Source organism: Cyanistes caeruleus, chromosome 5 (genome assembly GCF_971803275.1).
Source record: "Cyanistes caeruleus chromosome 5, bCyaCae1.hap1.1, whole genome shotgun sequence".
NCBI classification, from domain to species: domain Eukaryota; kingdom Metazoa; phylum Chordata; class Aves; order Passeriformes; family Paridae; genus Cyanistes; species Cyanistes caeruleus.
In genome coordinates, this window is record NC_141705.1 from 59,516,633 (window position 1) to 59,541,409 (window position 24,777).

A 24,777-nucleotide genomic window follows, 5' to 3' on the forward strand; every position below is an offset into this window, starting at 1 on the left:
TCATCCAGATCAATACAGATACTAAACAGAACTGGCCCAGTTCTGAGCCCTGTGGAATACCACTGGTGACCATCTGCCAGATGGGTGTAAATCCATTTACCACCACTCTGGGCCCAGCCACCGAGCCATTTTTTAACCTAGCAAAGAGTCCACCAACTCAAGTCATGAGCAGCCAGTTTCTCTAGGAGAATGCAGTGGGAAACAGTGTCAAAAGCTTTACTAATGTCCAGGTAAACAATATCCACAGCCTTTCCCTCATCAACCAAGAGGGTCACCTTGTCACAGGAGACCAGGTTAGTTAGGCAGGACCTGATTTTGATAAAGCCATGCTGCCTGGGCCTGATTTCACAAGTGTTCTGCAGGTGCTGCAGCATGGGATGTGTAATGATCTGTTCCATAGCCTTCCCCAGCACTGGGGTCAGACTGATGGGCCTGTGTCTCCCCAATCTTCCTGGCCATTCTTGTAGATGGGCATCACATTGACTAATTTCCAGTCAGCTGTCATCTTCCTGATTACCCAGGACTGCTGGTAAATGACGGAAAGTAACTCAGTGAGCGCTTGCACCAGCTCCATCAACACCCTTGGGCAGATCCCATCAGCCCCATAGATTTGTGAGTGTTTAACTAGTGTGTCAGGTTGCTAACTCCTTCCCCTTGGATTACATGGGCTTCATTCTGCTCCCTACCACCACCATAACCTCTACGAAACTGAAGACATATGCAATGTAATTGCCAAATTTATGTTGTGAAGACAGAAAGTTACCACATCCATCACCCAGTTGAGACAAAGAAAGAGGAATCTAGTAGTTCTTGCAAACTTTCAGAATTTTTTTTTTTTTAAATAAGAAATACTCTTCAGGGAAGATATCTCAAACAAAAAACACATAAGCAACCTCCAAAAATGTCCAACAAATCCTTCATATACAAAGTACCAGCAGATATTTTGGGTTGGGAATTGTACAAAGCAGTTAGTACAACTTTGGAACTAGAACATATTCCAGCTACTTCAAACAGTGTATAGTCCAAACAATGATGTTCAGTCCTATGTCCTTCTCATACTAGGCATTAATACCTGATACATCAGGGAAAACATGAATTAATGACAGTGCTTGGAAACTTATGTGATGGCCACTTCAGACCTTTCTTTAAACTTACATTACTACCAAGAGTTTGAAAGAGAGAAATAAAAGAAAGCCTATGAAATAATGCAATTCCTGTCAGACTTCTGTGCCACCAGTTATTCAACTCAGCCTGTGAAATTTATTAGTTTTTCAGCACAAAATGAGAGGACATCATTAGCTTTCTTGTTTCTCACAGCCATCCTTTTCCCCAGCCATTCTCAAAGCTTCAGACCGCACTTTTTTTTTTCCCCTACCTCTGGGTGTGTAGCTGATCCAACAGAGGCCAGAAGATCCAGCATTGCAAGCATAGCACCAGGGTGAATAATGACTGCATCGGAGCTTTGCATGGATGTGGGTCCTGTTTGGAGTTTCACATCAGCTATGTTTTTCTGAGGGCAAACAGGAGGTGTTGAAACAGAATGATATGCGTGCCTGCAGGACAGAAAACATCCCATGATTACAACACCCAGCTATTATGAGCTCTGCATTTTTCAAACAGCTGTAAAATTGTACTGGCCTATAGATGTTACTTCCTTTTCCTTCCTCTTCCCTCAGCTAGACAGAACAAGTGTTCCTCTTCTCAAACCTGCTGGGCATGTTTCTCTAAAGCCAGAAAAGGTTTCAGTTTTTCAAATATTCTTGAACTTGCAAGTGTCTTCCCCAGGTTTCCCAGGTGCTACACAATTTCAAAACTTAAAAGAGCTCTTTTTTTATTGCCTCCCTCTTTTTATTCTAGTTGCAGCAGCAGCACAAAACTGCAGTATGCAACCTACCACTGCTCCTATTCTCTGGATATGTGTCTCCCCATTTGATTTTCATTAGCAACTGATTATGAAATGTGCTATCACAAAACTCTCAGCAATCTCTAATCAGCCTAGGGGAATAGAAGGGTGGTCTCTGTGTTTACTCATGCCAGCAATCTCTATGTTCTCAGTCCTTCCATAACTGCAATGGCAATTTGGTTTTATATTAATATGATTTAATCTGATCCAGGAAAAAGAGGATTTGACATGCTGACTTAGAACCAACCACTTGTCCTGAGAAATGCAGACATGTTCTTCATTTACACTCTTGGGGATATCAGCTTGATGCCAGTCTTCTTTCAGCACGGGTTTCAACACACAAACAACATGAGCAGCTTACTGAACATATGCTTCCAAGATGATGCTTTAGAAGCAAAAGTGAGATTGAAAGACTCATGCTCACCACAAAAAAAAACAAACCAAATTAAAACACACAAGAAACCTCCACAAGAAAAAAGCCCATAAACCCAAAAAAAACCCAATCCAAATCACCTGTAGCTCATGGTATTTATCATATACGCTTATTTATAAGAAGAAATAGAACAAACTCTGTGTAAGAATTTTGTTTTGATCACATATTGTCTTTTGTTTTGCAGCTGAATACGGCAAAAGGAAAAGGGTTCCTTCTTATCAAATCAGTTGATAAAAATCAGGTATTTCCTCTCTTCTGTTCTCAGTGACAGAAATTTACTCAAACCCTGACCCTAACACAAGTTAAGACTTAGCGACTTGCTGTGCCTCACCCTTTAGACACTTCCAACAAGGCAATCTCATTCTCCAGGAAAAAACTGGACATAGATGGGAGATGAGGAAGGCTGCAAACACAATTCTGCCCTAAACACAGCCACCAAGCCCAATCCCTCAGCAAGAAACACAACTGTGGGGGAAGGCTGAGACATCACATTATTCAGCCTAAAACAGGACAACAGGAACCACAGCACAGTCTTCTTGTGCTGGATGGAAAATGGGTTCAATAAATAATGTTCCAATAAAAAGGTCCCACTGAAAAGCTTTGTGGCAGATCAGCAAAAACTTGGCACCTGAACAACCCAAGAGTACCTTTCTAAAGAGAGTTTTTAAGAAAATTTAGATTACTGATGCTTCATTCGGCTCATTCAGCTAATGCTTACAGGAAACAGAAAATAATATGGCAATTATACTGAAACCAACCACTAAGAAAAAGATCTTCCTGAATTAATTTTACTAGTCTTTTTTACAAACACTGAAGCCATTAATTTTCCAAACTTCTCTGTCAGCCCCACCACCTATGGAAACATGTAGCAGGTAAGGAAAGCTTCCTTGTTTCTTCTAAAAATAAATGGAATTAAGAACAGAGTACCAACTGGTAATACTGAGAGATGTTATCTCAAGCCTCTGTCCTCTGCCCTGACTTACTGCAGAGATTGGAACACTGGTAATTGTTTCTTATGCATCCTAAAAGTACAGCTCTTCATCTGAACGAGAAAGCTGCAGACTCTTTCCAATGTCACCTTGACCATCTCACTGCAAATTTTACAGGACGCAATTAAAAAAACTAAATATCCATTTATGTTTAAGAATTCTCTTCAGTCTAGTGAAATTCCATTCCTTTAGATATTCTGCCCACTTTTAAGTACAAATTTTAAGCACACTGGTCTGCACTTCACTTTGTAAGGTAAATCGTGAGGTTATAAAATGATAGTACATGAAGAGCATAACAAAAACATTGCTCAGTGTGAGTCACAAACACAAATATGATCCTGATCTCAAACCACCTGGACTGAAACATTCCATACAGCTGAAAAGGCAATACAGGCAATAGGCCTCCTGTTGGAAGTCTAAGGAAAAATTATCATCTTAAAGCATATATTATTGAAAGTTTTCCACAAATTTTAAAATACCTTCTATTTTTAGTTTTTCCATATAAGGAGTACTTGTATCAATTCAACAGGGAAAAAAAACCCAGTTTGTAAAGATGTCTATATTCAGAAAATATAAACCAGATCTTACAAAGTCCTCCCAAAATATTAATTAAATGCTATAGTTCTATGGGTCAGGGTAGAACTTGCAATAAATTAATTTAGCCATGCTTCTACATTCTTATATGACTCCTTTAAGGAAGAAGAAAAGAAGTGGATAATGGAAAAAGGCAGTGTATACACAAAGACATGCATCTGTATGTGTAATCTGTCTAATTAAATAAAAAAAAAATTAATTGAAGAAAAATTAGTTAATTAATATAACTTTAGTTCTATAATTAGCTACATTTTGATCTGGAAAGAAATGAGTTAGATTTACTGTAGATAAACCCTCTGCATAGCATTCCCCAAGAGTGATCACCATCAAAACTCTTTTAAAATAATGGCTAAAAATACTGCAAAGCCAAAGCTACATTCTATTCTCTACTTTAACCTGTCAGGACCAAAATATTCTAAAAAAAAGGAAAGAAAAAAGGAGAGAATGCCAAAATTTACAACAGTCAAAGAGTTGAAAAAGTTGTAGTTCTTGATTCAAATTACAAAGGTGTGGAAGAACAATGCATTCCAGGTAACAGGGAGGACAGCCATGTACTCCCATTCCAACACGTGCTGCAGGAATCCCATCTATTCTGCTTCCATAAAGAAGAACACTTGGAGGGCAGCACTCCACATGGAAATACAGCTTTGAGAAGTGACAGACATGTCTGAGAGAGAATATTAGTGTATAAGTGCATCCAAAACTGTTCTAGACTGTGTGACAAACCAGAACTGTGCTATTTTTGTTTATAAGAATTATTTGTGTGCACAGTGTCTGCTTGCTCTTCTAGCCAAACAACAGAGCTCTCCCTCAGGCATCTGTCTTACAAGTCAAAAGGCAGAAAAACCAGGCCACAACAATAAGGGAGATCCCAGGGATAAAAAGCAAAGGAGACAGAAAACAATACGAGAAGAGCAAACACTTCTCTGGGAAGAGTCAACTTCGACAGAATCTGACCGTATCTGACATTTAGGAGGAGAAAAAAATAATATTGGACTACAAACCCCAAGCTGCTTATTTTTGAAAGCAGAAAGATCACAGCTACTGGCACTGAATTCACTAGGAATGACAAACATGATGCTGTGAGAAAGCAGACAGCTGTTCAAACAGACTTTTTGGAAAGCCTAGTTCTATTTTTTTACTTAAAACATGCTTTTCAGAAAAGATCTGAAAGTCACCCAGGCAAAATAATTATTTTCTGTCCACTTTTCCTTTGAGTCTTACACGATTTGTTACAACCCAAAGGCCTTTTTTGTTTGAGATAATTCATTCCAAAGGCACTTAACCCCAGCAAGTACCTACATTATTGTACTGGAGCTTACCTGAACTGCTGAAAGCACCCCACAGGGATAATGACTTTTTAAACAACCCAACCTTTACCTTGGGTTTTCAAGCAACTGCTTGCATTTCAGTACTACAAAAAAACCCGAGGGAAGCCTAACATATCTATTCACATATAACCATATTTATAGTTTAATTTCCAGGCTGCGTCAGCCACCCATCTGGCACTCTTGTTCATCACACCCTGGAATCAGCTCCTGTTTGGCAAGCACTGCTTGTGTTCTGCTGCAAGCCTTTGCATATCTGTGTGCTTGAATAATTCAGTGAACCTGAGCAGCCCTGCCAGCTACACCTGGGAGAACAGCAAACTGTAGCAAAGGGATGGGCAATCTGCAACACTAGAGGTTAATGCAGGGCTGAAGCTGTAAAGAGCCTCCATGGGAAACACTGTTTTCTTACATGTTTCTTCAGAGTAAATGATAGAGAAAAGACTTCAGCAGCTAAGGTTTTTCTCTGTAAACTATAACATTTGTTCTTAAATGCCTCAGTGTCAGAAAAGAAAGAAAATGACAGTCTAAGAGGTTCTGGGTTACTGTGAGGGTGCCTTTGTCCAAGCCACTCTTTGTAGAATCCCCAGGTATGACTTGGGCAACATCACTAAGTAAAGAAAAAAAGTTCTCTTTACTAACCTGCTTTAGTATAAACAGTCCTTTCATATCAGTTTCCAAAAGCATCTTCAGTTGTTTTCCTTTGCACAATATTTTACATTCCAACCATAAAGCTTGATGGCATATCTTAAGCAGTATACCACTCAAGAGTGATGGCATTTTCTACACATGGCACCTGCATTTTAGATAACCCTGTGTCTTTTAAATGCCTTTTTAGCTTTCAAATGCAAATCTCTGTCTAACCTACATCTGTAGATAGTGAAGGGCTGCTCCCTTCCATGGGGACTCCAGGAAAAAATTTTTTTGGCATTTGCACAAGCCTGTAAGTAACACTGTTCAGACGGTAACCTTTATTTAAAAAAAAAAAAAAAAAAAGGGAAAAAAAATTTGAAAAAAAAAATTAATATCTACCAGACACATTAAGATGCATAAGAAAAGACTGCAGCTTGGGAGTGAAAGTGGGTACTTGGATTTCTGAATTGAGCCATTTGTGCTTTCTTTCCAAACATTTTAATTCAGCATATCTCTGCATCATTTTGGTAGTCAAGTACTGACAGTTTCATTCTTTCCTTTTTATTCTCTGCAATTACTAACAAATGAGCACCTTCACAAGCCATTCACCTTCCACCAAAAGTAAGCTTCCTTGAAAAATTAGTCAGGAAAAAATAAATCCTTCTGTATTCATTGATCTACTAGCATAGTCTAAATGTCTTTAAACTCCTGAAAGTGTAATATACATCTCCCTTAGATAATTTCTTTTACTAGGCTTTATTTGGTTTTGAAATACAAGCCTAACTTTAAGAGCTACGGGAATCTGGAGATGTCTCTAATCTCACCACCGCCTAGGGTTCACTATGAAACATGCCTTTACATTTTTGTATCCAGTAAATACACAAGTGAAAATGCACTCCTCAGAACAGCAACTTCAGAGTAACATCCCTCCCCCCAGAACTAAGAAACACAACAGCGAGAGAGAAAAATCAGAAAAAAGATCAGCTTCTCTTTGAAGGGTCGGTACCTTTTCCTGGACAAAGCTGGCGTACCCCAAGGAGAGGGGAGAGAAGTCTCATTTGTCAGGCAAGGAGGGATCTGTTCTGCACGACTACAGACAAAACAGACAGGGGTAGTACAGAGAGGTTAGAGAAGAAACCAGAGGCCATAAGCTTGTTAGTTTTACAAAAGCACCAATAAAATCATTACTTGGATCCATCCTTCAGAAACAACATGGATGACAAAGGACAAACTGAATGACAGCCTCAGGTGAACACACAGACATGCAAAAAGTACACAGGTCTTGTGGCTTGTGGCGTGACTGCACTGCTTATTCATTGCTCTGGTGAGATTTACTGATCCCAACAAAGCAGAAAAATGTTCAACAGTACAATGTCAGAGGAGAAAGTAAAGCTTCAGTAAATTAGGTATAACCAGCAGGGTAAGAAATAAAGTCAATGTAAATTCAATAATGAAAGATGAATAGAAAATTTAAAGAAGGAAAAATCACTGAAAATAACAGCCAAAAAAAAAAGAACTTAGTGATGTATCTTCTGCAACATCACCATGGGATTTACTTACCCCATTGTTTCCTCATTCTCTACTGCTAGCCCATGTCAACTTCTACAGTATGAGTAACACATTCTCAATACCAAATGTCCTCCTGCCACCTGAATGCTTTAATAATGCTTTAAATGAGATCAAATAAACTGATTTCTGAAGCTGGCTTTTAGGTGAGTGTGTGAGAGTGTGAGTGTGTGTGTTAGGGTGGGGTTTTTTGTTGGTTTGTTAGTTTTTTAAGTTTTCTTTAAAGAAGAGAAAAGCATTAAGATCTGCTGCTTTGGGGGCAAGATGGCAAATCTTATTAGAACAGGGTCCCATGCAATCAAAGGCTGGGGTATAAATAGCTTCAAGGTCCCAGATATGAAGCTTAGGTCTCTGTTTTATGTTTTGTACCTTAAATTGTGGGCAAAAACTGTTTTATGACAAATCAATCTTCAATACATACTTCACAAAGTTTTGTTGTCATTTTGAACCAACTTTAAGACACATTTCTGTTCATTTTGAGTCTCATTATAATTTAAATTCTAGTTGCTTAACTCTGGGACTGTTTCCTAGTTAAATTTAAAAAAACAACAATTTAGAGACTACCTAGAACTTTAAAGAACAAGCAAATCCATGTAAAACAAGATGTCAGTCTTATGTGCTAGCATGGAGAAAAAGAGGCATGGGGAAGGCCTATCAGTCTCTAAAACTACTTGAGAGATGGTCATAGCAGTAGAACGTCCATCTCCTCTCCCAAATAACTAGCCAAAAAAGCAAGAGGAAATGGCCTCAAGTTAAACCAGAGGAAGTTTAGATTTGATATTTGGGAAAAAAATTTCACCAGAAGGGTTATCAAGCATTGGAACAGGCTGGCCTCAGATGTAGCTGAGTCATCATCCCTGGGGGTCTTTAAAAGATGTATAGATGTGGCACTCAAGGACATGGTTTAGTGATTGACTTGGTAGTGCCAAAATTACAGTTAGACCTGGTCTTAAGAGTATCTTCCAACTGAAATGATCATATGTTTCTAAATTAATCTTGGTATCATTTAATCATTTACTTTAAAGCTCCATATGAAATGAAACATGAAGTTAAGATATGACATTCAACAAGCAAATTTTCATTTCACTTAATAAAAGCATAAAACTCTAATAGTTCTAATGATGATAATGCAGCTTGTCAGCCAATCAACCAATAGGTTGCTTCAACACATGAAATATAACCATGAACTGATATCTCTGACTTAACTGCTGCCACAATAAAACATCCAACATCAGAGAGAACGCTGCACACCCTGGAGAACACCAGCAAGCTAAGTCATTATTTAGTCAGATGCTGATACCTTATCCTCCTCTCAGTGGAGTGAAGGAAGAAAGAAGTAGATTAAAATGGAAAAACAAAAGCTTGCAATGAAGATATCTGAAGAGAACTATTTTGAGGAACACTGGTGTAGGGCAGGAAGAGAAGATGAAAGAAAACAAAAGAAAAAAAAGAGAAGTTCGTACCTGTCAAAAGAATCTGTTGCTACCTTGTAGAGGTAAATAAAAAGCTTGCTGCAGTGTCTTAGAGTAGGTGATACAGAATCCAGGGATATTAGGTCATCATCCAAAAGTCTTTGAAACAGTTGTGTATTTGAAGGGAAGACATTCAAAGGACTTATTTTCCTCAAGTCTGAGAAGCAGCCAAGTAATCGAACAGCATCTGCCAGTTTTTCATACTGGATCTCTGTCTTGAAGAAGTGAGAGTTGGCTGGCTCGTAGCGCATTGCTGCAGTCAATGTGCAGAACACAGTGTGAAGCAGTTCAAACACTTGGTTCTGGTTTACTTTTTCCCAGCCATTCTTAGGTGGAGAGCACAAAGATCTTTCCATGGCAACGAGTAAAGATGTGACATACACAAATCCACCGACTTTCCTAAAAACAGTTCTTGTGCGATGACTCTCTCTCAGCACCAAGAGCAGGGCCTGTGGACAAAACAAACAATCAAAACAGGGAAACAACAGCAACAACAAGCAGCAGCATTACAAACAGCTTGGAAAAAGGTCGAACATTTTTGTCCACAAAACATTGTTGTGCTAGCAAAATCCTCGTGTTATTTGTCAGAATTTGGTAATGCCTGAAGTCTCTGAAGATCAACTTTGTATTACAAAAATTCTCATACTCAGAAGTTTACAAAATAAAGAAAAAGAGCGGGGGGAAAAGCAGAACATTGCCCCTTATTTAGAAATAAGACATTACCTTCCAACAGAAAAGACTTGACCAAGCCCAGAATGGAACCCAAAACTGCCAGGTAATTCTCTTAATGATAAGGTAGAGAATATCTGTGTTAGAAAGGAATCCTCTCTGCCATCACATTTCATAAACACTTTCAAACAAGAGCAGGCAAATGACTTCTTGCAGCAATGAGAAATCTAAACCTTGGGGGTATCGTAAAATTCTTCTAGAAATCAACAACACGGAAGCACCTGGCAGCCATGAAGCCACTCATATATAACAACTCAGTTAGCAAATTCAGGCAGTAAAAATTAGCTAAATAAGCCCACTTGTTTTAAGTTTTCCTCTATAAATCTCTGAATCGAGACTGAGAATATATTTTAAGAGTTTCTGTTCAAAAATAAGCCATAGAGAAACAAAAGTGGATAAAACCTTACTTGCTGAACAAATAATTGCAAAGCCATGATATAAACAGCAGAAAATACATGAACTTAGGTACTAGAGAATCATACTCATTATCTAAGAAATCAGGGGGTGGAGAAGCCCCTCCACACAGCCAAAAACAAACAAAAAGAGCACCTGTCAGGGGAAGTTTTATCCACATGTGAATATAGAATATAGAAGAAAAAAGCCTCCCTACAGAAAGCTTCATTAACAACAGAAAAATGTTCTTTATAGAGAAAAATAGGCCAGGGTGAATTTTCCATGACCACAAGTTTACTTCTTCAGAAACTGGCAGCTTTTTTAAGCACTCAGAAGATGGGTAGTGAAATAGCAAGACTGTCATTCCTCTGAAGGCAGTATCTCCTTTCCTGACAAACTTGAACAAACAGTAAGAGACACATCACCACACTGTTCTGGGCTGTCAGTTCCACAACCAAAACTGAGAACAGCACCAACGGAAGACAAGTACAACAGGTCAAGGGAAAGACAGAAATCCTGATTTTCTGTTAAATCCTCTGGGGAACTGCAATATCTTTTCTCTCCCCTTAAGTATGGTGGATAACATATGCTCAAAAATTACTGAAGACTTTAGTAGACACTACACAATAAACTATTTCATTACTAGCTTTCCTTTCTCTCTTTTGAAATATTATGATGCTGTTCATCTGCCAGAGAAATTCTACAGTTCCTTTGAACAGAGATGAACCTAGATGTCTGAGTTGCCTCAATTAAGATTCATTTGCTTTCTACTATTTGCTTCAGCTTTTCTACCCTAAAATAAATCAGTATTTTGTCGATTTAAAAAAGTAACATTAGCTCCTCTGAGAGGAAATTGTGGGTCTAGATTAGCAAACAAAACACCTGATACAACAGGAAAGACAGTTTTCTTGCTTCTTTTTCCACTCCCAGAGTTACTTTCTTACTATTCCACTATTTTGCTTAAGCAAGCAAGTTCCTCAGCTTGTGATCATTACAATTTGTGTTCTTCTACTGTGATCATTACAATTTGCATTTATATTTATTATTTCAGCATTCATAGATACAAATCGGTAAAGTAAGATGCCACAGAAAATGCAAACCAGTGCTGAAAATAAATGAATGTTGCTTGCTTGCACTTTTTTCCCATATGTATTCCTATTATTTTTAACTGAATAAGACCCCACCAGGAAAAATTATAACTAGAGAACGTCATTTTCTATCCACAAAAGTGATGATGCTAAAAACATACTCTCCAGTTCTGAAGCCTACCATGGATAGATGATAAAAAACACATATATTGGATCCAGGGTTTTTTATTTCAACTCCAGAGAGACTCTACATAGAGTAGCTTAACACCAACCATCCAATCCAGCTCAATCTAATGCCCTTCTCAGTGTTTTCTCTCTTGGAAGCACACCTTAGGAGCAGGAGTGCTGAAGAAAAACCCTTCACCTACCCTTAGGATGTCGGTTTTCAGCTGCAGTTCCGTAGGTGGAGCTGAGTGCATGAGCCCCAGCAGAGTGCCCATATCGTCCTCTCCACTGGGTGACAACACCAGCTGCTGGATGATCATCAGGGCGTGCTGGCGGCACTGAGGATACTTCACAATGTTGTGCACACATCTGGCACCACCAAACTCCCTGAAAATGCCTGCTCGGAAAGAGGGTGGCAGGGTCAGTGCTTTAACAGTAAGCAAAATATAACCGGTGGCAAATAATGACAACGAAACACAAAGGTGTTTATTTTCATTTCTACAGAACGAAGGGCAGAGTTTTAGCTCTGTAGATGTGTAATGATTTACTACTATTTTTTTCCCCAACACAAATAAAAATAGAACTTCAATGTCTTCTGACAAAATTTTTCACTAAAGGCATTGTGTAAAAGGATGGAGGTCAGCTCTAAGTATTTCCTCAATAATTCTGTTACTCCAACAGTAGTTACTCTTTCCATGCTAAAGAAAGAGGCCAAAGGGCCTCTAAGGGTCTAAGGATGAAATAAAAGATTTACCAAACCCTCCAAGTTTTGTCAAGACCATATACTGTTCCGGTTTAGGGTAGTGTTTATCACAGAATAATCACAAAATGACCAGGATGGAAGAGACCTTCAAGAACATCAAGTCCAATCCAGCCCTAACACTTCATCTAGACCATGGCACTATAAGTGCCACATCCAGTCTTTTTATAAACACATCCAGGAATGGTGACTCCACCACCTCCCCAGGCAAACCATTCCAACACTTCATCACCCCTTCTGTAAAAAACTTTTTCCTAATATCCAACCTATATTTTTCTTGGTGCAGCTCAAGACTGTGTCCTCTCATTGTCAGTTGCTGCCTGGTGAAAGAGTCCAACCCCCACCTGACTACAGGCACCTTTCAGGAAGCTGTAGAGTGATAAGGTCACCTCTGAGTCTCCTTTTCTCCAGGCTAAACAACCCCAGCTCCCTCAGCCATTCCTCACAGGGTTTGTGTTCCAAACCCTTCACCAGCCTTGTTGCCCTCCTCTGGATGCTCTCAAGCATCTCAAGGTCCTTCCTAAACTGAGGGGCCCAGAACTGGACACAGCACTCAAGGTGCGGCCTCACCAGTGCCGAGTGCAGGGGAAGAATGAACTCCCTGCTCCTGCTGGCAGCACTACTCCAGATACAGGCCAGGATGCCATGGGTCTTCTTGGCCACCAGGACACACTGCTGGCTCGTGTTCAGCCTGTGGCTGTGGACCAGTACCTCCAGGTCCCTTTCCACCTGAGCACTGTCCAGCCACACGGTCCCCAGCCTGTAATGCTGCAGGGGGTTTTTGTGGACAAAATGCAGGACTCAGCACCTGGACCTATTAAGCTTCATCTCCACTGGACTCTGCCAACCATTCCAGGTCTCTCTGCAGAGCCCTCCTCCCTTCCAATGGATCAACACATGCTCCCAGCTTAGTGTCATCTGTAAATTTATTAATGAAAGACTCAATACCCTCATCCATGCCATCAATAAAAAGATTGACCAGAACAGGCCCCAGCACAGACCCCTGAGGGACACCACTGGTGACTGGCCCCCAGCTGGATGCAGCACCATTCACCACCACTCTCTGGGCTTGGCCATCCAGCCAGTGCCTAACCCAGCAAAGAATGCTCCTGTCCAAGCCATGGGCTGCCAGCTTCTCCAGGAGTGTGCTGTGGGAGACAGAGTCAGAGGCCTTGCTGAAGTCCAAATAGACACATCCACAGCCTTTCCTGCACCCACCAGGTGGGTCACCTGGTCATAAAAGGAGACCAGGTTGGTCAAACATGACCTACCCCTCCTAAACCCATGCTGGCTGGATCTGATGCCCTGGTCATCCTGTGAGTGATGACACTCAGTATAAACTGCTCCATTACCTTGCCAGGTACTGAGGTCAGGCTAACTGGCCTAACCAGGGTCCTCCTTCTTGCCCTTTCTGTGAATGAGCATCACTTTGGCCAGCTTCCAGTATTCTGGAACCTCACCAGTGAGCCAGGACTGCTGGTAAATGATGGAGAGAGGCTTCACAAGCTCATCTGTCATCTCCCTCATCACCCTGGGATGGATCCCATCTGCTCCCATAGATTTATAAACATTCAAGCTGCTCAGCAGTTCTCTGGCTGCCTCCTCCTGGATAATAGGGGGGGCATTCTGGTCTCTGACACCATCTACCAACCCAGAAGAACAGTTGTCCTGAGGACAAGCCATCTTCCCACTAACAACTGAGGCAAAGAAGGCATTGAGCACTTCCACCGTCTCATCTGAGGTTACTAAGTTTCCTTTATCTTACATTTAGCAATTACCTAAATGCAATATGAACTGAAAATGTAACTGGGCTGTTTCTGGATAGGAGCACTGTTTGAGAAGTGGTTCAGTCTATCCACATCATTTGTAAGATTCTAGAGAAGATTTTTTGTGGCAAGACCTGTCTCTTAGAGATTAAGCTTAAGTCAAACAATGGCTTTCATGCTTACTGGCTGCTGCCAGTAACCATATAACCAAAAACTATATGAAAATTCTGAAGACATTACAAACAGCAAAGTAGATCATATATGGCATATATAATGTGTGTTTAGTACAGTGTCAGCAGCTAGGGCATTGCCCTATATTACTGAAGATGAAAATTGACAGGGGAAATGGATCAATGCTGCATTATGCATCAAAAGGGATGATTTTCCATGTGACTATAAACTCAAAGGACAGTTTAAATGACCAAGTTCAGGATTAACAAGTTGATTCCCTCTAACATATATATACAAACACTAATCCTACTATCAATTTTCTGTCTCCTGCTTTCTCTGATGTCCTTTGGATCAGAGATGGATTCAGTGCAAAACGAGAGGCCTCAGACCTCGAGACAGGCAAGTTTGTTGCACCCCTTCACAGGTAAAGCCCGTCTCCTTTGTGGTCAGGTTTTCACAGAGACTGAGGTAACATTTTTTATTTCTCTCACTCTCAGTGTAGGTTCTGAGTTATCTGGTGAACCTGTGTGGTTCTGGACACCCAGATTTCCTGTTGAAATGTAGTTAGCAGTTATGCACTACTCTGAAAACCTCATCAGAGACACTGGTTTAAGATCAGAAACCAAGCACTGAATGTGGTATGAATCACTGCAAGGCTGTGCCTACTTATGCTTCTGTAACTATAACCTCTGCTGGCCTCTGGACACATCCCAGTACAGACAGTACAGCAAAACTTTTTGAGAAATAGTTTCTCAGCTCTCCTTGTGTATGGTCTATCCTGCTCCTGAACTGGGAAAAGAGCTACTGATGAAATGAGGCCCTTGAACTCTCCAAGATTCCTCAAAAACATCTGTGGCATCATCCCAAAGTGCTGATGTTTTTATACTCCTTTTGTTGTTTCTCCAATGCATATTCAGAGGTTAAATCAGTCCTGAGAAGCAGCAAGGAGGTCCTGATGGCTGACTGATGCTTCCTAGGTGAGGTCAGGGATGCCATCTAACAGCAGCCAAGGATTTGTCACAACGCAGGTGGACACTACCATGGTTCCAAAATCACTAAGTCTTCATTAATGAAGCATAATACAAAACTGCCTCATTTAGAAAAGGACAATTTTAAAAGAGCCCTGTTTGTACCTACTGACTGGGAATAACTCTTTAAAAATGAAAAAACATCTTTAACTAAAGATACAGGCATTACATTAAGTAGACATGACACTGTGAACACTGAACCACATTTCTAATTATATGCTTAAATTTTTAAATATCCAGTGTTACAAGCACTACTATTATAGAACTCTTCATATTACTTATTACATTACTACTGTTACAGAACTGTTGAAGAGTGATGGGGTCTGGTGTTTGCCTTCAAGTAAACAATACCAAAGAAATTTAAGTTAAACACTATCTTATTCTCCTTTATTTTATGCACTCTAGGTTATGATGCCTCTTCTCTTCGCTGGGAAAACTTGGCCAGAAAGTGTATTCCAGTGTATTTGTAAACTGGCCTGAAGACAGAAAGTCAAGACATGACTTTCTGAGCTATTTTTTTATACATATCTTTACTCACCTGCGTTTGTGTTTGATCCTTGTAGTAGTACTGTCAGGGTCTCCATAACCAATAAAGCCAAGTGCTTTTGGTCCTCAAACGAACTGTTTCTTGAATCCACTACAAAAAAATTTCAAAAGCTAAAGTCACAGAAAATATCCCTCTTTTCAGAGATGCTTCTTGATACTTTCCACCAACGCTTTTATTTTCCTCGCTTCCCCAGAGAGCATGCAGCCCCACCATTTTCCAAAGCAAGTTGAGATTTAGTCTACACATGCATTCCTGGGAATCATATGGAAAGTTAATTTTATAAAGACAAGAATTTGAACAGAAGTTTTAGAGCACTGCAAGCTCCACTGTGAGTGCCTGACATGGTAGCTATTGTTTCTTCAAGCCACAAAACTACACCAGCTGAAGATTAACTGCATCTGTTCTTGCTCAGTCTTCAGTACTTGAAAAGAGAAATTCCACACAAAAGCCAGAAAACTGCACTCAGATAATTACAGCAAATGTGCAGATTGATCAACAGGCATAACAGACCAACACTGCAAGTGACATAGTACACACAGAGTAATACTCCATGAAAAACAGTGGGGTTTTGGTTATTTTAAATTACTCCAATAAAAAGTAAACCCCAACACAAGGACACATGCACCCAGACAGCACCCTGATTAGATGACAGTTTTGTCCATTTATTTACAGGAACATAATGTGTTTTTCAATGGAGTTGAGGGGAAGAAAGCTTTCTAACCAACCTACAGCTATCACTCAGTAATGAAGCTTCATACAATTAAACTCAAATGAAACATCCAGCAGTTGTGGTTAAAAATTAAGTGGCACTGATGCACACAAGCTCAATTGCAGTTTGAATGAAGAATGTAAAAAAAATTGTTTGTGTGTGCACGTATGTTCCTACGGCACGTGGCAGAGCCTGCTTTGCAGGCCTAGCAGCTGTGCAGCTTATCTGGGATGCTCCAGTCTACAGATAACTGATCTTAATTTGCTTTTGTTAGTGCTTAGAAAAATGTAGACCCAGCTTATAAAAGTCTCCTATTAAGAGTTCAGATATGCACTCTATAGTATTTTTTCAAAGCTGGGGCTAAACACGAAGGTACAAAGTACTTTTTGTTAGGAAGAACACTGATGCTATGTATTGCTCCTTTGTTTTTTTCATATTAAGTAACAAATATTGAACCAGTACATCAAAAAAACATTTAAAAAGGAAAATACAAGCTCCATCTACTTTGCATTCGTACGGCATCATTCATTAAAGTAAGCCTCGAGCTTCTCTTATGAAACTGAGAGAAGGAATTTCAATGAGCTTTCAAGATGGCACAGCAGTCCTCAGCAGAATTCAGCCCTTGAGGTACGTGTTCAGACTCTTTCGTTTTTCCTAAATGCTAGACTCCATTATTTCCAGCCAAAAAAGACAAGTATTAGAAAAATGGAAAAGGACACACTACCTTGATCATTCAATGCCTGAGTGGGATCTTTCAAAAGGGCTGCATATTTATGAAGAAGATTTACCATCACCTCCAGAAGACCCACTTCCCTGAAGACATCCTTAAAGATGTAGTCATGACGGGTGAACTTCAGGAGTGTCTTCATGGCAATGATGCTACACTGAAAAGAAGTGCTGGATTTTAAAAGGATGCTCACACTGATCAGTTCTTTACAGGGTATGTAATTCAAGCTGAAGACAACCAATTCCAGCATCTCGAAGTATTTGGTCTGCACTTCTGGAAGTTTAGGAATTTTCTCTGCAAACTGAGACAATGTGTGCTGCGATTCCAAAATGAAGTAGTTGGCATTGTCCGCCATATAAATATTCGTGATGGCATCAAGGATGATTTGTGCTAGATAGTTGGTTTTTGCTCTCAAAAATGCATTCTGGAGGACAGAAAAGGCTTGAATATTCCTCACACTATGACCTAAATAAGGAAACAAAGTGGGATGGGAGGAAAAAAGGAAAGAGAAAGTTCTTAATCATCATAAACAATGAATACTTTTAATAATGATCCATACATTTTAATAAGTAGGAATAAAATAACAGTGTATGATGTCACTTTTAATAAAAAAAAATATCACTAAAACTAACTTCAAAAAAGCCTCTGTACAACCACTTACACTGCAAATTCCACAACTTTCTTTAGGATGGCATCTTCATCTTTGACAGTTAGAGTTTATGTAAGCAGCTAAAGATGCTGATCGAAGATAATTTCTTTAAAATAGATAAGTACACTGATTTAGTGTTAAAATGTATGTGTGATACAGTTCTAGAGACAAAACAAAGCCTGCCCATCATGTACCCAGGCCATAGGAGAACTCACTATATCAACAGTGATATGTTCTGTATTCCGTAATGCATAATGCAATCCCTGCAGATGAGAATAAAAAAGCTTTGGCAGAGTCCAAAACTATTAACAATTAAGGAATTAAAACACAGGGAAAGAGTTGTAAGGCACAAAGTAGCTCTAATACTAGCACACAAATATCTCACATCTTTGAAGCTCACTCACATTTCTTCTTGTAAATACCTTCAAGTTGATTAAAATCTCATTCATTCCGCTAAAGAATGCATCATTTATGAGCGCTCCCCAAATTTTTCTATGGGCAGATATTATTCTTTTTCTACTCAAAAGATGCCTTAAATTCAACTTTTTAAACTTCTGTAGGAACAGTACAAGACACGGTGGACAGATCCCATGATACAAAAAACAGTAAAAAAACCCAAAATGAACAATCAAGAGTGAGAACTTTAAAGACATTCTAAACAAAGCATTTAGGATGATTAAGAATAAAAGCTTATTTTATTTTTTTTCAAAAAAAGTATATGGAAACTGTTAACCTGATATGAAAACCCTTTTATAAACAAAAAATTCCTATTTATTACATATTCTCTATGGCACACTACTCCATTTTTGTAAACTAAGCTGTCCAGTTGAAAAGTAAATTCAATTATCTTCATGCCTAGCCTCCCCACCTTCCATGTCAGTATTTCTCCAGAAGGCAATAGAAAACTCCCTTGTAAATGAACATGGAACAATTTCACATCTGCAAGAATATTAGTTACATTATGAGTCACACTAAGTTGTTTCTGAATGGACTTCTTTACATGCTTTCTTTATTATGAAAAATGTTCAGATGAGGGGATTTAGAGCTTATTAAATGTGACAGGAACATAGTAGTGTCAGATATAACTATTTATATCCTAGGTTAGCATCAACAGTTGTTCCAGGCAATCAAGCAGATTAATAAATTATTTTTGATTATTAGGAGGATCCCTGAAGAAACCAAATTCTAACCAGCTCTTCAGAGTTCAAAAATGAAAAGGATTTAAATAGGAGTAATTGATAGAATGATTAAATTAAGAAAACACATTCTTCATAAAAAGACAATTTGCCAACATTATGAAAAGCAGGTAAAAGGAACAGAGATGTCCTGACAAATACCACAAAGTTAAAAAACTCTTTTGCAGATTGCAACAGACCATGGTTCTCTCATAATATTGTATCAGAAAAGCTGATTAGCCTAAAAAAAATAATATTATTATCAAAACATGGAGAAATTAAACTCTGAGTGTTCACCTTCTTTCTCTATTTAGTGCAAAAGAAAAAACAATTCCTAAGAACAATGAACTCTCTATATAGCAGAGAAAGGAAGTCACCATCCGTGGAACCTAGGATGTACATTCATTAGCCTATAAATCTGTTAATGCAATCTTGTAACAAACTTTTCTTGTGCAGTGGTATATCCCATAAAATGTTCCACAAACTAGCTCTACTGTCACTATTAAATTCCAAATTCCTTAGTTACATACAAGACTAACCTGAATTTCAAGTTTAGGCACAGGATATGAAACAGAAGTTTATTTTTATACAACCCTATCTCCCCCAAGACTTCCTCAACCTTATCTCCAAATCGTAACTGACTGTGGTTTCAAGTGCACCACAGATTTTATCATTCTGATCACACTGGTAATGAAATAACAGATTTCAGCTCACAAGTTACATTTGCCTGAGCTGACAAAAGCCAAAAACAAACTGGGATGGGGGAAGGATTAGCACATCATCCTTTCTTATCAGTTCAGTAAGAGCAGCTTAAAAACACCATAAATCAAATCAGTGCACATCTCCAATAAGATAATCTCTTCAAATCTCCATGTAGAAAACTAAGCTTTGCAGTGAAGAGGCTGGACCTGTTCTTAAAGCCAAAACCCCTAAGCTTTCTTCTTGGGGTACCAACAACAAAATAAAATCTTTGAGACCAAAAATAACTGAGTATTTGATACACAATCTTAGATGAAGAACCTAGACTCAGCTGCAAAGGGTTTGTGCAATATACAGCTGTTCTTTATCTTGTCGTCTGCATTTAGAACAACAAAAAAGCAAACAGAGAAAGAAAGCAGACTCACCTTTGCCTGCAGGCTGTGGGACTGCAAATCCAGGTAGCAGGAAAGGTACTCCTGTGGTAACACCAGCTGGCTTTAATTCGTTGACACCGTATGTTGTTAAGGAAGTTATCAAATTCACTAAGTCCTTCAAAGCATCCTTAGATTCAGCTTCTTTTGCTTGTTCTAATCTAAAGAAAATACAATAGGCTCAAGTTAGCAGCAGTAGTTTATCTGAACTCAAATCACTTTAGTAAGATCTGTTTTATCCTATCAGTTTAGAGACCAGCTAGAGGCAGTTTTACTGCCTTATTCAGTATTTTCCATTATTATGCAGTATTTTCCATGTTCATATGTCATACCATTAGGTCAGTCAACATTGGACTTACAAGAGCAAACAGTTACTTGCCAGAGGAATTCACTTCATAAATCTCTCCTTGAATTCAACAGTCTGCTTAAATACTCAGGGACACGAAAATTACATTAAAAATCCTCTCACAGACATGAAGATACTGTATAGGAAAGTACATGGCTAGTCTGCAATTAAATAGATCTGTGATTAACTTGCTAGACTACATCTGCCACTTTGAGAGTGAGTATTTTGTGCTAATGAAGTGGTATCTTGGTAAAGGCCTAGCACACAGAAGCTTGGGATGAAGTACCCTCACTAGAACTACCTTTGAACACAACAGAATGGAACTGTTAACATCCCATTCCAACCACTGTGTACTGACAGGAACACACCATCAGACCAAACGCTAAAAAGTAACTCTGAATCACAAAACCATCCTCATTTTCCTGCTACTTCGCCACAAATAAAACCATGTTTAATTATTTACTAACTCTATAGATCTCAGGAGCAAACTGGGGATGACATTATTCTATCCAGCTGTTTTGCTTCTTGCTGGCAGGTGATTGTGGGAGCCCTTTACAAACAGCTCATTCTGCATCCTCTATCTTCCTTTCAGTCAGACTTGGCTGAGGAAGGAACCTCCTTCAAACAAGAACCTCCTGCAAACAGTCACTACAGAAGCACTGAGCTCACCTATTATCATTCTACTGCTTCTCCATATGCCCTGCCCTTTCACATCATCCAGGTGAAATTACCAAAGTGCTCCTCTTGCCCTCACATATCTTCCGCAATTTCTTACTGAGATACCTTCTTCACACATCCTCCTGCTTTTCCAGCTCCAAAGCCTTTCCTCTTTGCAGCTTGAGACCCAGTGTCCAGGTTTCATACCTTCACATGACAGTTATCTTCACAAAAGTGCCCCACAGCTGAACAAGTCTCTGTGGGTAGGTTTGAGCCAAAACAGGGAGAATACATTACTGTGATCCATCACTGACCAATACATGGGCTTATTCAAGATCACTGTTTTTCGAAAGGAACTATTTTCTCCTAAAAAACCGTATCAGGAAGAAATGAGGGTAACACATTCCTATGCTATTAACCTTTACTGATGTCACCTGATGATCCCAGATGTCCTCCTTTCTCAATAAGACATGAAAATCCCTAGTCTTCCTATGCATTTGGCAGGGGTCCCCCATTCTTTGATTTAAAGATGAGCAAGCTCAGGATAGAATTTGTTTAAAGCACGTAATCTACAGAGAATCACTTTTGTACTGCAATGTATAACATGACAGCATGTTCCCCTCATATTTCCCCTAAACTCTGGCTGAAAGTTTCTGGAAAATAACTGCATTTGAATTACACTACATTAAATTAATGCATTAGTGAATATAACATACTCCAAAATTCCACTTATAGAACAAGAAAAATAACAGTTCCTTAACAGGTGCTTTAGCTTTAGTGGCACTAAAGGTAACTTATGAGTAATTTAAAGTGTGATTAAAAATTTCAAATGCCATGTCTACGTCTGGTATCCATTTAAAACAAACAAAAATCCCCCTCAGAGGTATACAATGTAGTAGAAAATTTAGTTCAAATATTTGGGTGCCAAACTCGGCATACTAACACCAAAAATAGGGAAAAAACATCATTAACATTTCTGACTAATAATGTCTTAGGCATCTTTGACCCAAATATACTTTGTAAGGTGTACACTTACAGTTACCCAGTATGTACCTTGGATTTGTAAAATATATAGATTTTACAACAGCAACAGCTAAGCATTCTTCTTCAGAACTTCATATCCAAACAAAGCAACACAGACTGCCCATAGGTTTACACAAATAAAGCAACAGACACTCTTTTCTTTCTCAGTCAGAAAATTAAAGATGCTTCTTTCATGGAAAGAAAAAAAGATCATGGATCTTTTTTACACCCAAGATTTTTTGGGGACAGGCATTTTCATTACCATATTTTTTTAATCCATTAGCAGCTTAGAAGTACTTTTAATTCAAGAAAAAATCCTTCACAGCATGTACCACATTTATATACATGATTTTTCATTATGATAGCATGACAAGACAGTAAAGCAATTACAGAATTACTTAGGTTGGAAAAGACCTTCAAAATCATTGAGTCCAGCTGTTAACCCAACACTGCCAAGCCCACCACTAAACCATCTCCTTAGAAAAAAACTAAAGAAACTCCAACCAAACTCAAAAATCACTAGTTGCACCCAAAATTTTATGTTCTGGATTCTCTCTAAACATTTAGTACCAGTTGTTTTTAAGCAACTGCTTTCTTTACAAAGCAAGAAACATTTAGTAATAAACCAGTACTAAAGAACAAGAAGTTAAACATCATAAATGGAGAGAAGCACAGAATTCAATGTTTGGTCCTAATATCATAATTCCATAATGATCTATAACCACTTATTTGTTTAAACCTATTCATCTACTCTTCATTAAGAAAACTTTTTTTGAAAAAAGCTCAGTGATCTGTCTGCATTTCTTCAAGCAATTTTACCTACCTGAGAAGGAGGTCACAGAGAAAGTTGTATCCTTGCCATATCCTAAAATCATCCAACAACGTTTGGGATACATCACTGGAGTCTTTGAGAAAACAAGAAAGTCCAGCAAACATCTCAACTATTTCTAGGGGAGAAAGGTCATCAGACTGCTGCATGTTCTGGACACAAGTGGACAAACATTCCTTTTCTGAAAAGAATCGCAGTGGAGAAATTTAGGATTTTACTGACATTAATGACAGCAAGAAGCATAACCAACACACAAACACAGCAATAAGGTAACTTATTCAAGTATCTCTTGTCACAGAACACTTAATACCACTTGAGGAAGAGAAGGATTCTCAAGTGGCTCTGGATCAGAATCCTAATCACTTTTTGCCAACCCCCTCCTCCCTTTTACAACCTTAACTCTTATAAGGAAGAAACTGTGTAGATAAATACTAATTTTTACCTACGAAGTCTGATCAAATAACTCAACAGAATAAAAAGATAAATATGGCAACTGTAAGTAATTCTGAACTGTATTTTTTTATTTTAAAACACAGTTATACAAAGCACTGACTTGAAGAGTTACTAAAACTCTACATACAAACCTTTACGCCATGTCATCTTAGTCCTATTCTGGTTAGCATTTCACTGGCTGGCATCAAAGACAGCTTGTCTTGCCCTCCATAATTCTCACATTCCATCAGTTCATTATGTCAGTAACTAAAGGTTTTCTCAAATCTATAGTGAGATTTTAAGTTGCACTCTGTTTTAAAGATGTTTCCTTCAATTAATTCCTACTTTAACTTTGCAGCATGCACAACACAAGCACAAATCTTTCCAGCTAGACTGATAACAAAATTTCCCAGAGATTAAATCAGAGCATGAGAGGGTGAAAGGATGCTCCATTGCATATGATGAAATATCTTAAATTTTTCCTGAATATAAGATGAGCCTTGTGACATATGTTGTTATCTCTTAAGTCAGGTTCACTTTTTAAATCAAAAAGCAAGAGGCAATGCTGACTGGTTTTCTTTTTAAGACTCCATTACACTTTTTTAAGAACCTAGAGAGTACATTTTCGCATGCCAATTTCACTCCTCTATGGATGAAGCAATAATGGTAGCAGCTGTAATATGCCAAATGACAGTCAAAACTCCAGTTATTTTTTTTTGTTGCACTTAATAACATTTTCACACATATACGTACACCTTCTACACTCATCAAAAGCCCACCAGAAGCCTATCATCTTATAAGGCCTGTCTAAAAACACTCAACTGGTGACTATTCTGTGCTTTTGAGTGATACTGTACATTCACATCTTTTTGACTGGAATTAGAAACACACTGCTAGCACAAGCAAAAACACAGACTGAAATTTTCTGTAAAGTATGTGGGAGCAGGATGATGTATTTAATAAACCCTCAAAATGGTTCTGTGGAGCCTTGTAGCTACTTGCTTCTCAGGGTGTGAGCAACCCAAAATTGTGGGTTTCTTTTTTTCCAGTAGGTGTACACTGCTGAAACATATAAGGATGTTAGTTGATTCCAACAGTCAGTCCAATTTAAAAACTACAAATGCTTCCTATTTGGCCCTACAGTCTAAAAGCCTTAAATATAATATTAGAAACATATTTTATCAGATTTCTTACCTCAAGTCCTACATACCTAAACACCCATAAAGTTTACAATTAATGCAAAAAGAGTAATTTGTATGCAAAGCTGCTTCTAAGCAGCTAATATCCTCTCCAACACTTCTTTTCGTCTGCAAGTTGTTGTGAACCAGCTTGGCACCTGCCTCTTTACCAGCTCCTTGCAAAGACAGATGATGAGTAAAGTACTACTTTTATTAGCTACCAAAATCTGTAATCAGCTACAGAAATGTCCCTGTACACTACAGTTTCCATGCCAGCAACATCCAGGATCTACCTGTCTTAAAAAAATGGACAGGAGACAAACTGGAATGATTCTGGATGTTTCATTCACTTGGCAG

General features: G+C 38.7%; 1 protein-coding gene across 26 annotated transcripts in view; it reads right to left on the bottom strand.

The window, feature by feature from the left end:
* The window catches only part of WDFY3 (WD repeat and FYVE domain containing 3), a 157,489-nt gene that overhangs the window by 61,223 nt on the left and 71,489 nt on the right, over nt 1-24,777 (bottom strand). For 14 of the 26 annotated variants that reach the window (XM_086889639.1, XM_086889634.1, XM_086889641.1 and 11 more), the window contains 7 exons: nt 22,805-22,991; nt 19,950-20,116; nt 16,999-17,466; nt 15,557-15,655; nt 11,497-11,690; nt 8,910-9,367; nt 1,376-1,553 (listed from right to left, as the gene is read on the bottom strand). In XM_086889639.1, coding sequence (XP_086745765.1) covers nt 1,376-1,553; nt 8,910-9,367; nt 11,497-11,690; nt 15,557-15,655; nt 16,999-17,466; nt 19,950-20,116; nt 22,805-22,991 — 1,751 coding nt within the window. Of the gene's footprint in view, nt 1-1,375; nt 1,554-6,886; nt 6,971-8,909; nt 9,368-11,496; nt 11,691-15,556; nt 15,656-16,998; nt 17,467-19,949; nt 20,117-22,804; nt 22,992-24,777 lie in introns of all 26 variants that reach the window. The other 12 variants (XM_086889636.1, XM_086889629.1, XM_086889628.1 and 9 more) reach the window with 1 other exon arrangement.